At 35.3% G+C, this 23588-nt stretch overlaps 1 protein-coding gene across 6 annotated transcripts in view; it reads left to right on the top strand.

Annotated features, from left to right (window-relative positions):
• LRRC7 (leucine rich repeat containing 7) overlaps nucleotides 1-23184 on the top strand; it is a 498913-nt gene extending 475729 nt beyond the window's left edge. For 3 of the 6 annotated variants that reach the window (XM_030865914.2, XM_060304378.1, XM_060304384.1), the window contains 2 exons: nucleotides 6405-6479; nucleotides 19422-23183. In XM_030865914.2, coding sequence (XP_030721774.1) covers nucleotides 6405-6479; nucleotides 19422-19529 — 183 coding nt within the window. In that variant the 3' untranslated portion in view covers nucleotides 19530-23183. Of the gene's footprint in view, nucleotides 1-6404; nucleotides 6480-19421 lie in introns of all 6 variants that reach the window. The other 3 variants (XM_060304379.1, XM_060304393.1, XM_060304383.1) reach the window with 2 other exon arrangements.
• The last annotated feature ends 404 nt before the right edge of the window (nucleotides 23185-23588 follow it).

Genomic DNA, 23588 nt, shown 5'->3' with positions numbered 1-23588 from the left:
AGTGAATCAGTCATATGCATACATATATCCCCATATCCCCTCCCTCTTGTGTCTCCCTCCCATCCTCCCTATCCCACCCCTCTAGGTCATTGCAAAGTCCCGAGCTGATCTCCCTGTGCTATGCTGCTGCTTCCCACTAGCTAACTATTTTACATTAGGTAGTGTATATAAGTCGATGCTACGCTCACTTCACCCCAGCTTCCCCCTCCCCACCTCGCTGTGTCCTCAAGTCCATTCTCTATGTCTATGTCTTTATTCCTGCCCTGCCACTAGGTTCATCAGTACCATTATTTTTTTAAGATTCCATATATATGTGTTAGCATATGGTATTTGTTTTTCTCTTTCTGACTTACTCCGTATGACAAACTCTAGGTCCATCCACCTCACTACAAATAACTCAATTTTGTTTCTTTTTATGGCTGAGTAATATTGCATTGTGTATATGTGCCACATCTTCTTTATCCATTCATCTGTCAATGGACATTTAGATTGCTTCCATGTCCTGGCTGTCGTAAATAGTGCCACAATGAACATTGTGGTACATCCCTTTTTGAATTATGGTTTTCTCAGGGTATATGCCCAGTAGTGGGATTGCTGGGTCATATGGTAGTTCTATTTTTTACAAATGCAACCAAGTGATTTTTGTTTTAATATTTCTTTATTTTAAAATTAATGAAAGAGAATTTTCAATTCCTTTAAACATCTGTGCATAAGATTTTTGTGAAATTTTTAGAGAACTTTGGTCAGTTGTATAATTTGTATCTCTGTCTTTTGAGGCTCAACTTTTTCAGGTTTCTAAAACAATTCTTCTTTCTGTTCATTTTTTATGGATTTTACATTTCATTGTTTTGTCAGCTAAAGTTCAGTCATACACTGAATCATCATATGTAGCTGCCAATGCCCTCCTTTTTTTCTCTTTCTCTCCTTTCCTTCCTCTCCCCTCTCCTTTAGTTTCTAATGGTCATGGGATAAATCTCTTCACTTGCTGCATATAAATTCCTGTTTTTAAGGTAGCAAATTGTTCAAAGCTCAAGATTTGTCTCTCAGCAGTTAACCTTAAATTATTTTGTTTTCACACTTTGACTCATAGAGAGTAAAGCTATTGAAACACCTTTATTCTTGATGTGTCTTCTAATAATCACAGGGATTAAGTAAACACAGTCTACTGTGTATGTGTAATGCTGCTTCTGTGAGCTGCATCATAGCTTAATATTAACCTTGCTCAATTCATGAAAAGAAATTATTTGCCAATATTTGACCAAAAAAAAAAAGTTTCCCCTTGCAAGCTATTGAATCTATGGCTGTGTTTGCTAGCTTTATGGGTCATTTTTTTCTCCAGAAACGCTCTTTGAACTTTTATAATTATATGAAAGCATATGATACCATATTCTATAATATATAACCAATGTGTTCTGAATTGTAATTGTATGCAATTTTTATCTGAGATATGGCCTTCCTAGAAACCAATTTCTTAGCATCAGCTAGAGCCAAGTTTTTTCAGAATTTTAAAGAAAAGCATATTTCACAAATTGAAGTTGTAATTCCCTTAAGACAAGTTCTATTTTGGTGTCTACATTTACAATAGCTGAGACTGTCACAGTCATTCACCTTCATCATTAAAAAGCCATATAAAGTTCCTTTCTCCTCTAAAGTTAGAATGTGAAATGTTGGCCTTGTAGACTAACTTTCAAGGAATCTTGAGTCCTTCAAGGTTTATGTCCAGAGGTGCAGAGACTAGGTAACCAATAAGACCAGGTCAGATTTTAACACTGTGAAAAACCTTCTATACTCATCCATTTTCAAAATTACTTGCGAAAAGTAAAACTTTTTAAAAACCCATTATGGGTACTTTTGGAAAAACTTCATTTATGACTTATATGAAGACTGGTTTAAAAACTGGGGAAGAAACGTGAAATGGCAAAAGGTCAGGCCTATTTGTAGCATCCAGCCAGTGCTCTCCACATTAGCTTTGGTTCAAACCTATGGGGGTCCCTCTGTGATACATGAGTCCATTGTGTCTGTGTCTGTCTCAAGCACACCCAGTTACTGGTGTCTGATAGGAGAAAAGACTTGCGTTCTTTGGAAAGGACTGCAATACTTAGCTCTGTTGTGAGATGCCCTCTAGAGGTGGTGCTAAGGGAAAACCACTGTGCTGTCAAGCCACTAAGGAACATGAGAGCTGGTGATGAGGTGCAAAACATTAGAGAAACACACTCAGAAATGCCATAAGCCAGTAACTAGACTCTAGCAGCCATTGTTACAGAGCTGATGTTGGCTTGGAGCTACCAAAGGAAGTAGCCTCTGAAAGTTATTAAGAACCATCAGAAAGCCCTCTTGTTGGGACCCATGTTCATTATTGAAAGTAAATAGTAATTGGAGCCATTATCACTGACAGCCACCACTAGGAAACCACAGATGATACAGGAGAGACTTTCCAGCCCTCTTCCCTTCCCCTTCCCTAAATCAAAGATGCAAATCCTCTTACCTGTTGGGAATTCAAGGTAAAGATAATAAATGTCGGCCTTTCAATGTACTCTAAGACTAAGAGTAATGAAGAATTTTCTGACAGTAAATCTGGTACAGTTGGGAGACTCTGAAATCTCTTATTGCAGGCTTTGCTGGAAAGAAAGACCCTGGATTGTAGCTCAACCTTCAGACTTTCAGTAATTATAATAACATTTATAGACCCTATACTGAGTGCCACACACACTGCTACAATGAACTTTTTGAAAACAGTGTCAAAGTTTTCATATTTCTCATCAATATTTCATCATAACAGAGACCACAAAAATGAGTTCAGAGTTATTTGGTCTCTTTCATATGACAGTGTTTATATGTAATACATAAATACAGTGAAAACTCAGGGCACTGGGCTTTTCAGGCAGTCTTTGGGGAAGCATTCCACCTCCAAAAATAATGAATGCTATAGACCATTATCAAACATAACACTCATTGCTATCTGTTTTGACTAATGTGGCAATATGCTGGCTGATAGGATATATATATATAGAGAGAGAAAGAGACAGAGAGAAAGAGAAACTATGCCAATGAGCAGTAGCAATTTCTTAGTTGGTAAAACTTATTGATTGAAAAGAAATATTAATGCTTTAGAAAACAGCAATAAATGCTTAGGAAGACTCAGGCCACCATAAGAGAAAGCTTCAAAGCAAGTCTCCAGAACAGTGGTTGAACCCCACAGAGCTTTGTGATGATTGAAATTAAACCTGCTAGAGACATGGCTTTGGTATTCTTTCAGCAGTCAGGCTGTGGAGTGTTGCCAGTTCCTCTCAGCATTGCAATATGATGGCCACAATTCAGTTCCTATGGTCTGGATTCATACAAAAATTATTAAAACTGTTCCCGTTCAATAAGCTGAAGAACGGCAATCAAAATTAACTAGGTAGCACAGACTTTGACTGCTGGGATAAAATAATAGTCAAAACAGCTTTGCCTTCAGCATCCAGAGATGCAGTGTCATTCTGCCTGTTTTACAGAGACCGCAACAGCATAAAAGAGGGACCACCAGGGGAACTGAGTACTCATATAGTCTCCTGGATTGATGGAGTAGGAGAGTTATGTGCCCAGTATGAAAATGACTGTGAGGATTATATGTGTTCTCACAACCAGTGCCATTCACTGGTCTGGTGGATTAGTCATTGTGCCTTATTTAACTGTCCCTTTCAAACAACCAGTTTTCTTTTTCCTTCTGAACTGACCATTTGTACAACTGAACTGACCAAAGTAACTAGCTGTTTGAACATCACACCAAATTGTGACACCATTAACCTAAAAGATTGTTTAAGTTTTTATTACTATTTTCTTAATGCTATTAGTGCCTAATCATTGTAGAAATATTAGAAAACACAGAAAAGCAAAAAGAAAGAAAAAAATATACATATATATTATGTCTCATTACCCAGTACAACCACTGCTAATGTTTAGGAGTATATTCTTCCAGATATTTTCCCACACAAATATACATTTAAACATGTTTCAGCAAAAATAGTATTATGCCACACATAATGTTTTATAACTTGCTTGTTTCTCTAAGCACCAGTGTCCTTCTATAGCTGTCATCTAGGACTCCATTTTTAATGACCACATATCGTTCTATTGTATAGATTTACCATAATTTATTTATTTAATCAATCCCCTGTTATTAGACATTTACATGTGATTTGTAATTTTTATTATTACAAATAATACCGTGATGAACATATTAGTAAATACATGTTGCATACTTATCCAGTTATTTCCCTAACATAAGTTCTAGAAGTCGAATTACTGGTTAAAGTTATGCAGTTTTCTAATATTTTAATACTTACTGTAGTTTCATCTTTGAATGGGAAAGATAACAGGTTAAAATCAGAAAGATAAAAATCATTCAAAATCCTTAAATTAATGTTTCATAAAGATCTAAAATGCTAAATTAAAACACATAGAAATATTTTAACTAGGGTCTGTTTGTTAAACCATTTACAAAGACATACACACATAAAGTTATGGGTTTAAGTGAGAGTTATTAAGTTTACAGATCAGTAAATGAGATTATTTTCTAAATAGCAGGCAAAGCCATTAAAATATTATCTTCTATGAATACTCAAGAATTAAAAACAATAAGAGCTGAATTGATATATAATTCACATACCATAAAATTCACCCTTTTAAAGTGTACAGTTAGGTGGCTTTTAGTATATTCACAGAGTTGTGCAACCGTCACCACTATCTAATTCCAGAACCCTTTTATTACCTTAAAAAGAAATCTGTACACATTAACAGTCACTCCCCTTGCTTCCCAGCCCCTAGCAAACACTAATCTGCTTTCCGTTTTTATGCATTTGCCTCTTCTTGACATTTCATATAAATGGAATCATACAATATGTGGTTTTTTGTGACTAGCTTCTTTCATTTAGCATAATGTTTTCAAGGTTCATCAGTGTTGTCAGTACTTCATTCTTTTCTATTGCCAAATAATATTCCACTGAATAGATATACACATTTTGTTTATCCACTCATCAGTTCATTCTTAGTATATTAATCAAAATCTTGTCACCATCATGTTTAAAGTACTTCAGTAGCTCCCCAAACTGATAAAGATGTCCATTAAAGACCCATCTTGATCTGGTCCTTACCTACTTTGGGGGATTGATATGATTTTCTCCCATGTTCCCAACCACATCCACTCGAACCCTTCCACAACCACTGCAGTCATAATAGAACTACATGCAGCTTCCTGAATGTAACAGGCACTCTCACTTTTGTATGTGCTATCCCTTCCACGTAGAATATCTTTCCTTATCTGTGTGGGTAACTTTTACTTGTCCTTTATGATTCCGTGCCAGATATCTCCTCTTCTTAGAAGCTCCAACACATTAAGGTTAAGCTGGATGCAACATTTTAAATAATCTATTATATTGATTACCTCTATCATAACACTTCTCACACTGTTTTATAGTCGGTTTTCTTGACTTTTCTTCTACTATATAGTGAGCTCATCGAAGGCAAAAATTATATTCTGTATATCTCTATAACACCAGCAATCAAGGCCTAGCATATGGTAGACATTCAACAAGTGTTTGCTTTGTGTACATGATCAGTAAAATTAATTTGGCATTTTTATAAACTAAATCAATTTAGGAATTTTGTAACTATATAGCTGCAAACTTTGTACGTTGGAATTTTCTTATGTTTTCTTTGTTCATTTTACTTTAAAATTCTCAGTAACATATAAAGTAATACTCATTAAAATAAACCAGTCTTATATGTGATTCTAGTAAGGTTTTTAAAGTGTACGTTGAATTTACAACCTATCAGATAGGAGACATTTTCAATGAGGAATACTTTAAGACAACTTCAGAAGTTATACAAAAGTTACACAAAAGATGGTTTAGAACCATACATCAAATTATTTAAGAAAGAAATTAAGACTATGCCATGAAATTAATTTATAAATCATAAGTGCACTTTAAAAACAATATGAGTGCTTCCCTGGTGGCGCAGTGGTTGAGAGGCCTCCTGCAGATGCAGGGTACACGGGTTCGTGCCCCGGTCTGGGAAGATTCCACATGCCGCGGAGTGGCTGGGCCCGTGAGCCATGGCCGCTGAGCCTGCGCGTCCAGAGCCTGTGCTCCGCAACGGGAGAAGCCACAGCAGTGAGAGGCCCGCGTACCGCAAAACAAAACAAAACAAACAATATGAGCGTTTTGTGCAAGTAAAAATGTTGCTTTTCTTAAACTTGATTTAGAGGGTGGTGCCTTGCTTAAAATACTATAATAATATTTTAACCTCACATGTGTAAAGTGTTTTTAATCTGTTTTCACTGTTTTCTATGTGAATGAAAAAGTTTTTAAGTAGATCTAGTTCTTGAAAATAGAATCCTAACCTCTGTTACTTCTGACTTATAGGGTATCTTTGTTACTAGGGTTCAGCCTGATGGACCAGCATCCAACCTGCTGCAGCCTGGTGATAAGATCCTTCAGGTAAGACATAAAAAGCAATGCTTTCTAAGGCCAACACTGAAACAAATATGTACCCAAGTTATTAAGCTGAATGACTTGAATTAAGTGATTGAACATAAGTTCCTCTTACATTTCTTATTTGCCTTTATTGTTCTGGGGTTGAGAGGCAGGTCAGAAACCATTTCAGACCTATAGAATCCTATATCTCCATTACCTGGCACATGGCAGGTGTTCCGAATATTTTTGTTTAAATGAATTTTGGGAATGAAAGAAGAATTGATACATACAAGAATCTGTGCATAAGTATCAAGTGTAAGTAAGAATATGAAGTACCCAAATAGGGTATCTATGTGACTTTAGATGAGGGAGAAGAGACTGTCCATGTTTAATTTCTCAACAGTAAGCTTATTACTGTTTGAATAATATGAAACACCTGGTTATATCTCTCTACTCTCCCTGCTGACATGTTTGAACAAAAGTTTAGCTGTATACAAGGTGACTTTTTAAAATGTATTGTGTGATGGAAAAAGACATTTCCCTAACTTAAAGCTCTGCATATCAAAAAAGGATCCCTCCAGTAAACAGTTAAGTACATGCTTGGTATAACCTCATCCATTTTGCTTTCTTCGTCCTTCTCTCTTAATTCACTTCCACTTAATCATTTCCTACATCACAGGGCAAGGCTCTTAAGTATCATCAATTTATTTAAGATTCAATATTTTGACTTACGACCCCAGAAATTTTCCACTGTGTAACTGGATGGAACTATCTAACATTGCAGAGATTCGATCATTTGGAGAAATTATAAAATGGTTCAACATAATAAATTGAAGACTTAGGGACACTGAGAACACAGGAGCCTTCTGGTCAGATTGGCTATGCAGATAGTTACCAGAATGCAAGGGCCCCACTCAACTCAGCTCTGAGGAGATCTTCTACCTTCTATTTATTGAACTCTCTCAAAGATCCCAGAAAAGTAGAAACCCTATATAGATAAATTGTCTTAGCATTTTATTCTCACACATATTTTAAACTAACTAACAAGATCATGAAAACTCAAGTTTTCAAAAATGATAATTATCTGAAAAGACTGCGGGTTGCTCCAACCTTTGGCAATGTCACAGGAGAAGTACCATCCAAAAGGTCCAAGTCAATTCCATGCAAGCAGAAGACCAAACCAGCAGCTGGTCTTTTGAGTTAAAACATTGAAACAAAAAAAAAGACACATAAAATCTAAATATTTTCTTTAACCACTTTATTATTGAAGTTCTATATTTTTTAATTGCCTAGCTAGCCCTTTGATCTTAAGCATTTTATATCATGTCTAGAGAACTCACATTCATTATATGTAAAATGAGTTTATACTACAGCTAAGGTCTCCCAGCTCAAAAATTCAACTGTTCAATAATTTTATCAATTTCCACGGAAAATGGCTAAGAATAAACTGACAGCGTAACTCCCTAACACTTGGTACATGCTGTTGTTTAGGAAAGGAAGTGGCTAGTTTTTTTCTCTACTGAATTTCAAAGAAATTATTTTGAATCTCAGAGTCTGTAAAAAATGAAGCCAGTTCATCTGAGATCTCTGATCTATTAGAATGCCAAGCTGGGTAGAGAAGCCTTCCATAGCTTGAAACAAGTTTGGAGACTTTGCCTTCATCCAAGAAAGACTTTTCCTTCCAAATTCAGAAATATTTAAATGGTATAAAAATGTTATATAGATAGAAATCTACAGATATAGATATAGACATCCTGCAGAAGGAAATGAGAATTAAGGTAATATCTAGTTGCAGGGTTAGAATACACTTCTGGCTGTGAAATTCTAGAAGGGTTATATGTGGGAAAATGAGGGTTTAGTATTTCTAGTCCCTGAGATGTATACAGAAACAGCAAAGTGCACAGAGAAATGAATTCCCAGTGCAAGAAGTAGGAAGGAATTATAAGCCAAATCAGTTAGAAGTCACAAAAACTGCAGAAGAGCTGCACCTGGGTTTTCTCTTCTCTCCACAAATGACTATCAAGGATGTAACATTTTATTTTTGCTATAGAAGTTTTTTGTATCTAGTATAATAAAATCAAAGTCCATTTTCAGTAAAAGAAAAATGCCCATAGACCTTAATCAAATAAATTGCTGTATTTACAGTTTCATTCATACTAGTTAAAAAGCACAAGTGGCCAATTATATTTTCTGAAGGAAATAAAAATGGCTAATTCTAAACTGAAATCATTGCCAACATCAGATGCTAAGAAAGGAAATTATATATTTGTCTATAATACTGTGGCTCTTAGTTTAAAGAACACTGGAAAAAATGAGTTTATCACATTGAGTTATCTGTCACTTACAAGATCATTAGAATATCTCCTCACTGGAGCAAATTTATTTACAAACCTTTGTGAAAGCATACTACCTGGAAAATCAAGGTAAAAGGAAAAAACAAAAACAACGAATGAGCTCCCCCTTTAAGTGATGGCAGTTATTGGGTTTGATCTAACCCAATAGCAAGTAGCAAAAGAGATATAAAATAGCAAGAGATATACCTTTCCCAAATTTCCCCCAAACCCAGAATTTGTTATATAAGAGCTATCTCTTTTTTTTTTTTTTTCTGTAAATCTTTTTACCCACTATTCTCTTCTTATTCTGCTATGGTATTATGAGCATGTTATTTGAGTTACATGAAGATGTGTGTATTAAAGGGTGATGTTAATTAAAACATATTCACATGATTATTCTGTCATTTTACTGTTCATTTTCCTAGAATAGATACTGTAATTCATGTGCATATTCAAATGACTTGCTGTGCTTAGCAAGTCATTTTGGTTTAAGACAGTGTGGCATGAGGAAAGAGCACTGTGCTAGGGCAACTGACCCCTCACAGCCTTACCTTCTGTCAAGTCGAATTACAGAAGAGTGAGAGAGAACCAGGGAAAGCACATGGAGCATAAAAAATGTTATTCAATTGAGCCGTGTAAATTTGCCGATATCTGACCATTTTTGAAGTGGCAGTTTTGTTGATTTAACATCATAGTTTCTTTATTCTAATGTTCTTTGCAGTTAAAAAATTCAGTCTAATTCATTATACATTTTACAATTTAAAGTATATTTAAATATAGAATATCTATTAATTATAGTTACTCTGTTGAAAAGATGAATAGACTGGAAAAAAAGGATATATTGTACTTGATAGTTAACATGACTCACAGTTATAGCCTACAGCTCACCTGTAAGTATATTGTATTCTAGTCTATCATGATAGTCAATACCTATCCTCTTCATTTACCTGCCCCCACCCCTTCCCAAGACAAGAGCCTAACTTTGACAAAAGAGAAATTATATTATTTATAATTAGTTTATGACATCCAGTTCTACTTTGCAATAATTTTAAGAGTTTGGAATTTGTAATCCAAAGTATATTCCTGGTCTATGGCTATATCTCGAAGATACCAAAATAGAATAATCAAAGAGATGATAATTCGAACAAACCTGATATGTTGCGCCTTTTTTTAAATAAATTTATTTATTTTATTTATTTATTTTTGACTGAGTTGGGTTTTTGTTGCTGGGCATGGACTCTTCTCTAGTTGCGGTGAATGGGGCTACTCTTCGTTGTGGTGTGCGGGCTTCTCATTGCGGTGGCTTCTCTTGTTGCAGAGCAGGGGCTCTACATTGTAAGCATATTAAGAACCTGAAAAATTGTACAAAATGATATATCCCAACATATTTAACCATGCAGCCCTCTTGACCAACAACGTCAATTAGCCACTTCCACAGAGCACACTTAGGGGAATACCTCTAGTAGAAGCAACTAACTGGGTCCACGGCTTCATTCCAGAGAGTGTTCATGTTCATAATTAATATCATGAGTCACTAAGAATGGGTTAGAGTACATTTATTTCTCTGAATTCTTTAAAATTTCCCCCCAAAAAAGACTACAAAAAGTAAAGAGGAGAAATTTGTGTTATGGTTAAAATGAAGTGTGGGACCCTTAAAGAAATAAAGTATTTGGAAATTTCACTAAAGCATTTCCTAACAAGGCTAAATAAGTTAACAATTTTCTATTGTTGATCTTATTTGGTGGTTTAAAATCAAAAACATTGGAGAGGTTTGGAGAAAGGTGGGTTGGGGGGTAGGTGGGGGGGGTAGGGGGTTGGGTGGGTTCAGCATCATGTAACTCTTAATGTTCAGAGAAATTATTGCTTATAATGATAAAATACATGTGCAAATATTTTTAAATAGCATTTGGTTAGAAGATAACCAAAAATAGTTTTTTAAATGTGTATGATTTTATATGCCAGTTTCACTGCACACCTTTATCCATTTGGTTTGTTCATAGTGTATAAAGTTCAGCACAGATAACTAGAGACGGAGTAAATACTTTTTGCAAATCAAAAAAAATAATATTTAGGTACTAAGTGAAACATGAAAAACAATAAAGACAAATTAAGTTCATTAAGCTGGCTCTAACTTCCATAATTTGGCTGAAATAAAAATAACATCAATTAAGCACCCATCTTGTGTCATTTAGAACACACAACAACCCTGCAAGGTATCTGTTGTTGACAGAGGTTAAATAGTTCATTTGAGCCTTTTCCATTATACAACACTGATTCTCCTGGAGCAAATTTTACTGCTAGCATGACATTTTCCATTCCCTGATTTGGCAAATATGCATTAAATGCCCACAATGTACAAAGTGTGATGCCAAGCCACGTGAACACTGCAACAAGGAAATAGAACTAAAGTTCTACCTTTACACACCTAGCCCAGGAAGTAGACGTGCCCAAAATTACACAGAGCAGAAAATGGAGGAAGAGAGACAGGAAAAAAGCTGACTTCAAACACGCAACAAAATCAACTCCCAGTCTGTTTTCTCTTAACAGCAAGCTCTCCACCAAAACAGAGACCAACCTGGCTACAAAGAGTTCCCTGAAAATGAGAGGCTGATTTTGCAGTTCCTTTTGTGGTAAAGTACAGAAATAAAGTGCAGCTAGTTGGGGAACTGCTTGCAAACGAAGATAGGGAAGTCATTTTTTAGAGATGCTCATTCCACATGCTGGTTTTGAAGAAAACAGGCATTCTAAAGCCAAAGCAGATAAACAAGTAAATATCCTCAGGATTACTATTTATTACCATTTCCATGCCTGACTTTCTATACAAATAATGAACAAAGTCTTCAGTTGAGTCTTTTCTATTTTGCCATGTCTTTTTTTGAGCCTGAATTCATGAAACATTCAAGCTGCAGTACATGTGTGCATTTAAGACAGAAGAGAAATTCTTATTTATGTTTTATTCCATGAATATTATTTTAACCTTTATTGAAGTATAATTGCTTTACAATGGTGTGTTAGTTTCTGCTTTATAACAAAGTGAATCAATTATACATATACATATGTCCCCATATCTCATCCCGCTTGCGTCTCCCTCCCTCCCACCCTCCCTATCCCACCCCTCTAGGTGGTAACAAAGCACCGAGCTGATCTCCCTGTGCTATGCAGCTGCTTCCCACCAGCTATCTGTTTTACATTTGGTAGTGTATATATGTCCATGCCACTCTCTCACTTTGTCCCAGCTTACCCTTCCCCCTCACTGTATCCTCAAGTCCATTCTCTAGTAGGTCTGTGTCTTTATTCCTGTCTTACCCCTAGGTTCTGCATGACGATTTTTTTTTCTTTTCTTTTTTTTTATTTTCCATATATATGTGTTAGCATACGGTATTTGTTTTTCTCTTTCTGACTTACTTCACTGTGTATGACAGACTCTAGCTCCATCCACCTCACTACAAATAACTCAATTTCATTTCTTTTATGGCTAGGTAATATTCCCTTGTATATATGTGCCACATCTTCTTTATCCATTCATCTGTTGATGGACACTTAGGTTGCTTCCATGTACTGGCTATTGTAAATAGAGCTGCAATGAACATTTTGGTACATGACTCTTTTTGAATTATGGTTTCCTCAGGGTATATGCCCAGTAGTGGGATTGCTGGGTCATATGGTAGTTCTATTTTTAGTTTTTAAGGAACCTCCATACTGTTCTCCATAGTGGCTGTATCAATTTACATTCTCACCAACAGTGCAAAAGGGCTCCCTTTTCTCCACACCCTCTCCAGCATTTATTGTTTGTAGATTTTTTGACGATGGCCATTCTGACCGGTGGGAGATGATATCTCATTGTAGTTTTGATTTGCATTTCTCTAATGATTAATGATGTTGAGCATTCTTTCATGTGTTTGTTGGCAATCTGTATGTCATCTTTGGAGAAATGTTTATTTAGGTCTTCTGCCCATTTTTGGATTGGGTTGTTTGATTTTTTGATATTGAGCTCCATGAGCTGCTTGTAAATTTTGGAGATTAATTCTTTGTCAGTTGCTTCATTTGCAAATATTTTCTCCCATTCTGAGGGTTGTCTTTTGGTCTTGTTTATGGTTTCCTTTGTTGTGCAAAAGCTTTGCAATTTCATTAGGTCCCATTTGTTTATTTTTGTTTTTATTTGCATTACTCTAGGAGGTGGGTCAAAAAGGATCTTGCTGTGATTTATGTCATAGAGTGTTCTGCCTATGTTTTCCTCTAAGTGTTTGATAATGTCTGGCCTTACATTTAGGTCTTTAATCCATTTTGAGTTTATTTTTGTGTATGGTGTTAGGGAGTGTTCTAATTTCATTCTTTTACCTGTAGCTGTCCAGTTTTCCCAGCACCACTTATTGAAGAGGCTGTCTTTTCTCCACTGTATATTCTTGCCTCCTTTATCAAAGATAAGGTGATCATGTGTGTGTGGGTTTATCTCTGGGCTTTCTATCCTGCTCCATTGATCTATATTTCTTTTTTTGTGCCAGTACCATACTGTCTTGATTACTGTAGCTTTGCAGTATGGTCTGAAGTCAGGGAGCCTGATTCCTCCAGCTCCATTTTTCTTTCCCAAGATTGCTTTGTCTATTCAGGGTCTTTTGTGTTTCCACACAAATTGTGAAATGTTTTGCTCTAGTTCTGTGAAAAATGCCATTGGTAGTTTGATAGGGATTGCATTGAATCTGTAGATTGCTTTGGGTAGTATAGACATTTTCACAATGTTGATTCTTCCAATCCAAGAACATGGTATATCTCTCCAACTGTTTGCACCATCTTTAATTTCTTTCATCAGTGTCTTATAATTTTCTGCATACATGTCTTTTGTCTCCTTAGATAGGTTTATTCCTAGATATTTTATTCTTTTTTGTTGGCAGTGGTAAATGGGAGTGTTTTCTTAATTTCACTTTCAGATTTTTCATTTTCAGTGTATACAAATGCAAGAGATTTCTGTGCATTAATTTTGTATCCTGCAACTTTACCAAATTCATTGATTAGCTCTAGTAGTTTTCTGGTGGCATCCTTAGGATTCTCTATGTATAGTATCGTGTCATCTGCAAACAGTGACAGCTTTACTTCTTCTCTTCCGATTTGGATTCCTTTTATTTCTTTTTCTTCTTTGACTGCTTTGGCTAAAACTTCCAAAAGTATGTTGAATAACAGTGGTGAGTATGGGCAACCTTGTCTTGTTCCTGATCTTAGTGGAAATGGTTTCAGTTTTTCACCATTGAGGATGATGTTGGCTGTGGGTTTGTCATATATGGCCTTTGTTATGTTGAGGTAATTTCCCTCTATGCCTACTTTCTGGAGGGTTTTTATCATAAATGGGTGTTGAATTTTGTTGAAAGATTTCTCTGCCTCTATTGAGATGATCATATGGTTTTTCTCCTTCAATTTGTTAATATGGTGTATCACATTGATTGATTTGCATATATTGAAGAATCCTTGCATTCTTGGGATAAACCCCACTTGATCATGGTGTATGATCCTTTTAATGTGCTGTTGGATTCTGTTTGCTAGTATTTTGTTGAGGATTTTTGCATCTATGTTCATCAGTGATACTTGCCTGTAGTTTTCTTTCTTTGTGACATCTTTCTCTGGTTTTGGTATCAGGGTGATGTTGGCCTTGTAGAATGAGTTTGGGAGTGTTCCTCCCTCTGCTATATTTTGGAAGAGTTTGAGAGGATAGGTGTTAGCTCTTCTCTAAATGTTTGATAGAATTCGCCTGTGAAGCCATCTGGTCCTGGGCTTTTGTTTGTTGGAAGATTTTTAATCACGGTTTCAATTTCAGTGCTTTTGATTGGTCTGTTCATATTTTCTGTTTCTTCCTGGTTCAGTCTCCGAAGGTTGTGCATTTCTAAGAATTTGTCCATTTCTTCCAGGTTGTCCATTTTATTGGCTACAGTTGCTTGTAGTAATCTCTCATGATCCTTTGTATTTCTGCAGTGTCAGTTGTTACTTCTCCTTTTTCTTTTCTAATTCTATTGCCATGATTTTTTTTAATACTACTGTAAAAGCCACTTGAGACTTCAAACTTCCTCACATTTAAAAGTGCAGTGTAAATTTTTCATTGGAACTCTCTAAGAATTTAAGGTCTGTAGGTCAGATTTTTTGATAGGAAAATTTTTCAAATGACTTGGCATATAGTTATTGTAGTACTGCTTATACAGTATACTCAGCCCTAAATATATCCTAATATTTAATGAGACTACTCTAGCAGATTAAAATTTTGCAATGGGAAATAATTCCAGGTAGTTAATGGGAAACATAAATATAATTACCTAAGATTCCCACTGTTTGGTCTCATAATTTCTGGCTGTCAGGATTAGACAACATGAAGGCTTGCCCTATAACTCTAAGATGGTTGCTGTATATTTTCATTTTCCCTCATCGCAAGAGCTATAGGCAGTCAAAGGACTGCCTTTGTATCTAACATACAAAATACATGTATACTGGCCCTTTAAATGTTTGTCCCTTGAGGGTTAGTTTAAATCAATTCAAAATCATACACCAAGTCTCTAATCCCATTTCTCTTTCGGATTCTTAAAAGAATCGTGCTGTCTTTCTTATTGGATAATCCCACCATTTTGTGGCCAAGCATTCTCAGAAACTAGTTTTTAAATTTAGAGCTTGGAATAATAAGAATACAACAGAATTCCTGGGAGAATTACAACATCCTCTGGAGAATTTCTGTGATATAAACATCCATAATTTATCCACTTAACAAAATATTTAGCAGAAGAAAATCAAAGATAAATTCAGGAAGCAATAAGAGGATGAAATCCAGAAACCGAGTACGTTTTACAGTAAATTGATGAGCTGTAATCACAAAGCTGTACTTTTTGTTAGAATTGCAAATGTTATTTTCATTAACCTTCCATCTTGTCATGTCTAAATCATGCAAAGGGGCAATTAAAAAACCTTTTGTGGCACAGATGTCAAGTGGAATTAAAACAAGGAAGGATACCTTCTGGAAAAAACATAAAAACTATTGTAAAATGAACCTTATACTTCAAATCAGCTAAAGCCAGAAATACATTAATTATACATTCTTGAAGCATAAAATTTTTAGAATATCTTTTCTTTCATAGATTGTTTTCTTATTAACTTCATTTTGACTTAAGCCATTCACTGAAGTTGCAATTTCCTCAAAATTGCACACATTTTATTATAATCCATGATAGTCTGTGTGTTTATATAAAACATATGTAGCCAAATGTGGCAACATATTTTAAAACTTTATTAATTTAACATTTGTTCTTCAAATCATCTTTTGTATTTATATTATAAACATATTCAAAATGTCAAATGCATAAATGTAGATTATATGCATTTACGTTTCAAAGCTTCATCAGATTTATACTCTGCAATTAATATTAAATAGTATCCTCCTTTATTTCCTAAGCTCTTCTATTCACACACATGAAACAACCATGAAACCTTTCTAGTTGAAATATTGTGATTTTTCTGAACTTCATGTTAATTGGAAAAGCCCTGCACACATGTAGTAACATAATTGTCTGATTCCCTGTCTGAACCATCTAAGATGTAAGCCAGATAGCCATATTCATTTGAACAAATACAATGTAAATTCTCTTGGCTCTTCTGTCCTAAGAATATAAATGAAAGTTCTCTAGAACTGAGATTCTATCTTCTCCTTCCATTCAAACCCCTCTGTCATTACCTCCCCTGGTATCAGGCCTACCATAATGTTCCATATCAAGAAATAGGGCAATTGGGCCTCCCTGGTGGCACAGTGTTTGAGAGTCCGCCTGCCGATGCAAGGGACACGGGTTCGTGCCCCGGTCTGGGAAGATCCCACATGCCGCGGAGCGGCAGCTGGGCCCGTGAGCCATGGCCACTGAGCCTGCGTGTCCCAGGCCTGTGCTCCGCAACGGGAGAGGCCACAACAGCAAGAGGCCTGTGTACCGCAAAATAAAAAAAAGAAATAGGGCAATTAATCTTAACAAGTGAATTAATTTAATGAACCTAAAACATTTGTTTCAACCTCACAACACCAATGAAACGAATTGTGTCAAGATACAGAGTTGTGACATAAATTCTCATCTAGCCACTAGCTGTGTGAGCTTGGATACTTCATGTAACTCTCTGATCCTCACATTTTCATCTTTAAAAAAAAGTTAAGGTTAACTAAACAGTTCCTTCCTCTGACATTTCGTCCTTCTACTCTTATGGCTTAATGAAAATTGTATTTCTTAAATTCAAGAAAGTAATAGTGAAGTAATATTAATAGTAGTAGCTAACATTTATTGATCGTTTACAGTGTTCCAGGCCTTGTCCTAAGCAGTTAACATATATTAACTCATTTAATCTTTAATAAACTTTCTAAAATAATTTGCTTTCTGATCTTCCAGAATCCTTTCGGTAATTTGAAGCCATTCCCAGGCAGTCCCTAGTTGTGGTCTTTTAAATAAGCCTCTTGAGATTCACCCAAGTTCTGGCTTAGAGCCAAAACATTTCTGGGGACTAGAATTACAGGTAGAGTCCTAATGTTTATTTGACACAGTGGTCTAATTTATCAACCTGCTTATTTCCTTCTGGGAAATCAACTCTTTGTGTTTCCAACTATATAACTATCATTTGTACTTACAAAGCATGACAACTAAAAGCCAATGCTTTAAAGCAATATTAAAAGCTAATTTATACAAGGAGTCTCCCTAGCTTGAATCAGAACCTGGACTGTGGGTCTGAACATCTTGAAGCCTTGTTTCTTGGAAACAGACCCAGATTCCAGGACAGAATTAATCAAGCTATGCTCTTTCTCTGCTCTTTCCTCTGTGCCTCAGAAAACTAGGGTTAATTGAAGCCTCTAGGAAATACCTGATCCTCGTGGATTTCCTGCTACCTTTATGAGCCCTCTACCTTGATCCCCTTCAGGATCCCCTTTCCAGTTCTCCTCCTGCCAGTTTTCCTGTTCGCTCCCCTCCATGCATTGGTATCCTCGTTCTTTAGTTCAGCCATTAGGCTAGCATCTGCTTTCTGCCATCCTCTAGCAAAAAGGATTGGGCCCTGTTTCACCTTTCCCTCCCTCACTTCAGACAAATTTACCTAGATGCCCAGGTCAACAGCAAACACTGTCTTTAAGTTCTATTCTACACATCCAAAGCCATGGCTCCATCCTGCTCCCCTAGTTAGATTTCCCTTCTTTCACAATGCTCCCTTTTAAACTTATTCTCTGATAATTCTCTCAGCATTCCATGTGGTAAATACCAGAGTGTGGTAAAAACCTAACTTCTGTTTCTAATGCTGCCACCCTGACCTCCTTCCTGAACTCCAGTCTCTTATTTCTAAATATATGTGCAACATTTTCCTTGCATGTGTCGTCAGTACCACAAACTCCGTTGTCTTCCCAACTAAGCCTGCTGCTCCTCCAAGGTTTCCATTTTCTGTTAATGGCATCACAGTTTGATTCTTGTTTGTTTTCATACCCTTGTCCAATCAGATACCAAATCTATTGATTCTACCCTAAAAGTTTTCTCCTTTTTATTTCCTCTCAAGTCTCATTGCCCAGGCAGATAGTCTGACTTAGTCTTTCTACTTTTGAGATAGTTCACATGTAACTACAACAACACAATTAAGCCAGAGTTAAAACTATAAGAATGAGAGATTTAGCATTTTGGTAGATCCAAATTTAGGACTAAATGTTATTTTTACCAGTACTAGAATAAGTTAAATTAAACCTGTTAGGAATCTGAATGAGAATTACAGCTTTTGCTAACACTGTAACGAAAAAAATTATGGTAGAAGGTGATATAGCAACAATTTTAAAGGGAAAATGTTGATTATTTTATCATGATCAATGAAATATCAGTTCAAATCACTAGAAACAATTGCAGTGTTATTATGTCAGTAAAGTATTGAGAGAAATAGTAAGAATATTATGGTATCAGATGACTCAGCCCTAGCTTAGCTGTGTGACCTTAGTCATGTTGCTTGGCCTCTCTGAGGTGTAGCTCTTTCATTTATAAAATAACAAGATGAATCTAGATCACACAGAAATTAATTCATTTCTGGATGGGATTGAGAACCACTGCTATAAATAATGAATATATTTGCATTCAACAATGAGGGAAATACAAATTATCTTTTTAATATAAAAACATGTAAATTAAGGACTTTTCAGTGGATCAAAATAAGATCTAACTATACTATATGGTTTGCATGAGTGAAACATTTGACCGTGTTGATGGGTTTATATCAGTGATTATGCAACAAAAAGGCAGTGGTCCTATGAACACTTCCGAACCATCTCAACTAAGTTCCTGCAAACAAATCAGAACAACAACAAAACAACTATCATATTTCAAATGTATCTGTCTGTTACTGACCAGTATATCTCTATGATTAGCACAGTGACTAGGACTATACTAGGACAATCCTAAGTAGGATATACTAGATACTTGATAAATATTTGTTGAATTAATAAATTGAGTTGAAGCTGGGTGAAATTAGTTGTTCCCATAATTGCAATTCTGCTGTGAATTTTAAAAACACATGACTTGGTTGCTCAATACTCCCTTGAATTTTATTGTTAGAAACAATGATATATGATAAACAAGTATCTTACATTGATTGCCCTGTTTTATTTGTGTGTTTACAGGCAAATGGACATAGTTTTGTACATATGGAACATGAAAAAGCTGTATTACTACTGAAGAGTTTCCAGAACACAGTAGACCTAGTTATTCAACGTGAGCTTACTGTCTAAATATTTTTTATAAATAGTGAAGATACGTCTAGCCAGACCTAATGTTCAAAAATAAATTTATACATAGAAACAAATTTTGCCAATTGCTGGACCAATGGCAAACATTAGTGCCAAATGTATAATACTATATGTTAGCACTGGTCATCCTTAAAAATGTTAACTATATAAATATGATGTTCATGTGGTTATGTATTATTTTAACTGTCAGCCTCTGGCTGTGCATTGGTGCAGTTTTGGTTTTGGTTTTGTTTTGTTTTTTTTAATCAAATAAGTTTCTTCTTGAAGTGGATTTCATATAATTTCGGAGCACGGAAGCACACACAAGCTCTTTACGAATTCTGCTCTCCATCAGAAACACTGCCTCAAAGTTGTATATGCCTTTATATAGAAAATACAAATATAAAGAATTGTAATTCCCATAAAATATTTCTAGCACAAGGTACATGTTGGCATATATACAAAAAGAATATAGAGAAAAAACAATATTTTCATAAACTAAACATCTCGGATTGAGAAAGAAAATATATCTTAAAATAAGACTTTACTATATTGAACCTTTTTCAATAAAAATTACAAGATAATGCCTTATGAAAGCAACTGTACATATGGTATAAAGTGTTTATATTTGGTTCCATATTCATTTGCTAAATTCTCATAACACAGAGTGAAATATTTCATAAATTAGCCATTAATCTCTGGGACCTGAATAAAAATAGGACAAACTAATTTGTTCAATGCCTTTAGCTAATTACAAAACACGCAGAGTTAAGAAACAGACTAAAGGTCATTGTAGATAAATCTTTTTCACCCCAAATGTAAGCAGTGAATGATGGGTGGCAGGAAAGGTGTTGCTTTATTTCTTTCAAGTTTATGTTGATTATAAACTGTAGCCCCTGTGATTTCTTTACTTGTAAATGTGGAATTTATTTGTGTGTTGCTTTATCCAATTTGCTACTTTTAAATCATTTAAAATGAGTTTGGGGTATTGATAAAATTTATCATTAAGAAAGACTATTGTTAGAAAGTTATGGTGAGTGATAAAAACCTTTGGTAATTAAATATGAAACTTCAAATATAAGTTCTCAGAGCCTTGGTCTACCTGTATTATTAATTTCTGTGTCTGCTTTTGAGGGCAGAAATAGAGAAAATACCTTTTTTCCCCCAAAGTTTCAAAGTATATACAGTTCTAAATTGTCTCACTGAAAACAAAGATTAGCATAATTAGTATAGAATTAGTTATGTTTACATTGGAAATGTTTTTCTCTATAAATGATCAAAATTCATTTTATAATCCTTTAAAATATTTCTTTTATATATTAGTCATTAATTTGATTAAAATATTAAGTTGAAATTCCAGAATAATTTCCCAGAGTTGGTTATATGCATTCTCTCTCATATTTTCACATAGCTGTCTTTTTTAAAATATATATAATGGATTTACTTTACATGCTAGTGTTCCAAGTATTTTGTTAGGATTTTCACAAGTGTCACATATTGATGTCACCAAAGCTCTGAGAGTAATATTTGTAAGTTACTGTTTTATGGGGACATTGAAAATATTGTATTTTTGTAGGGTCTATTAAAATGAGTGTCACTTATTAGAAGTACAGTGGTATTTTTTTGGCAATAGAATTTGTCACTTGAAGGCAAATGATACTTCACTTTATAGATGAGGCGCTAATTTTGATGTTGCTTTATGTCAGAGTGACATTATACTATGATTTTGTAGGCTTTGACATTTAGCAAATGATTAAATGATTGGCCTCTTTAATATGCTTCCCAGAAGTAACTTTTAAATGCATTTTAATATATTGACAGTTTCTGATGAGAAATGTCTTTCAGAGCCTAATTTTTTCTTTGTCAAAACCTCACACCAAACCACCATATCCAGCCACTGGATAATCAAGATAGAGGCCCTCACTGGCCTCGCAAGATCACTTAAAGGAAAAACAAACCCATGGGAGTAGTTCAGTGGCAATGAAGCACCTCCAATCATCCCATTAGTTTTGTTTAATCTTTTATGGGAGAGGTGGGAGAAGAGCCAGATAAAGGACCTCCCAAGTCTTTTTTCTTATGTCAGGTTTCCACATCAAACCCAGGGCTTCAGGAGATGCTTCTGAGGCCAAGCTGAGACGCTCATAATCCTAGTAAACACCTCTACACTCCTAATGTGACAACATTGTCTTGGGCCATGCTTTAATCCTTCCTGTTCTCAGGAAATGAGGAAAAGAGAAAAGGGATCCCTGACCAACTGGAAAAGAAATCTGATGTGCCAAAGCATCTCATTGTCAATTGTACTGCCATGCTGCATACTGAAAAAAGGCAGGTAATATTGAAAAGAGGTATTTTTTTTTTTTAGGTGGACTGAAAAAAATCACTGATCACTTACAGGGGAAAAAAGTCTAATTGATTCCATGGGTGACCAAAACCAATAATACACTGATTTCTGAGTATTGCCTTTTTCGGATAATTGGCTTTACTTTCTGAAATTAGAATCTGGTTTATGTTAACAAAAACAAACAAACAAAAGTTAAGGGTGTGCCTTTAAAAAAAAGAAAAAACAACAACCACAAAAAAGGAGTGGAATTCATGATGACTCCAATAGACTCACCTTGGTCTTTGATTTTTATTGGAATCTTTCTGCTGAGGAAGCTGTCCTGTACCTAACAGACGGGAATGAGAAAAATCAGAGGTGGAAAGAATAAGCACTAAAAATTATTATTAGAATTGCTGCAGATTTTGCAAGCCAAATTGGCATTAGTGGACAGTTTTTAAAACTATTTACATGGCTTATCATACATTGTCACAAAAGCTCTATTATGATAATTCCAGCCTGCCAGACAACACAAGCTACCTAAACAAACATAACAATTTTAAAATAAAAGGGTACTTTTGACAAGGCATTTTGAAAGTCAATATAACATACAAATATGTATATCATGCTAATTTATTGTTCATTGAAATCTATAAAATATATGTGTTCCAGTTAATAAGAATTGTAATTACATAGATGTCAAACAGCCCTGGTTGTTTTGGGGCCTTATGTTGGATTGTGTTTTGGGGATGGAAAGCAGTTTTAAAGAGAGGGTGACAAATCAGCATTAATTTGTTCTTAATCTTAAAGATGATTACACATATATCACTAATATAATTACTTTCTAAAAGCAGGACTGAAATACCTTTTACTGGGAGAGCTAAAGAGAGGGAATATTCAAAGGGAGGAAGGCTTTGAAGAAATTAGTCTTATATATTCATATATTAGGTGAAAAGTATCTGAATTTGGCAAAATAATTGATGAAGCCAGAAAAACATTTTACTTTTATTCATAAAATTGATTTAATATCTCCACCACAATTTAAAGCTTTGGAAAATATAGTGTGTTTGCCAACTTGTCTTTCCATTGGCTTTTAATGCTGTCCTCAGTAAATTTCTGCCCCTCACTGGCACACAGATCAAGAAGGTGTATTCTGACGAATACCCTCTTATCAAAGGGCAATACAACATAACCAGATAAAAAGCCGCGTTGGCATAAGACCACCACTGTAAATCTTTGGTAAATTCAATCAGACAACATATTCAACTGATTCCTGATATACTGACCAAACAGCAGGTTTATTGAAATACTGGGTCAGTAAAAAGTTATGCAAATAATGAAACCTAGTAAGTTAAGAAGATGAGTCGTTCATGTAGTATCAAGAAAAGTAGGGCTGAGTGTCCAGTAAAGTTCCTCTCACAGAAATGCTAAATCATTCTGAGGCTTAATAAAATGTTCAGACACTGGGTTGGTGATGTGCCCTCTCTTATGGTTGTAGTTACCTGATCATCTGGGAATTGGGGGGAAATCTTCAGATTCAAAATCACTTGCATGAACTTTTTCCTTAGCAATACACCTTCCATTAAGAAAAGCATCCTGACTTGGCCCAGAGTATTTCCCCCATTGCTCAGCAAAACCATCCCCCAAGTGTACATTATAGCAAGAAAATAGAATGTGGGCTGTGGAAAAATAAATGTGCACCAAAGAAAGCATGTAGGGCAATATTATAGGAGATCCTGTGTATC

This window comes from Globicephala melas, chromosome 1, assembly GCF_963455315.2.
Source record: "Globicephala melas chromosome 1, mGloMel1.2, whole genome shotgun sequence".
NCBI lineage: Eukaryota > Metazoa > Chordata > Mammalia > Artiodactyla > Delphinidae > Globicephala > Globicephala melas.
This window is presented reverse-complemented; position numbering and strand designations above follow the sequence as displayed.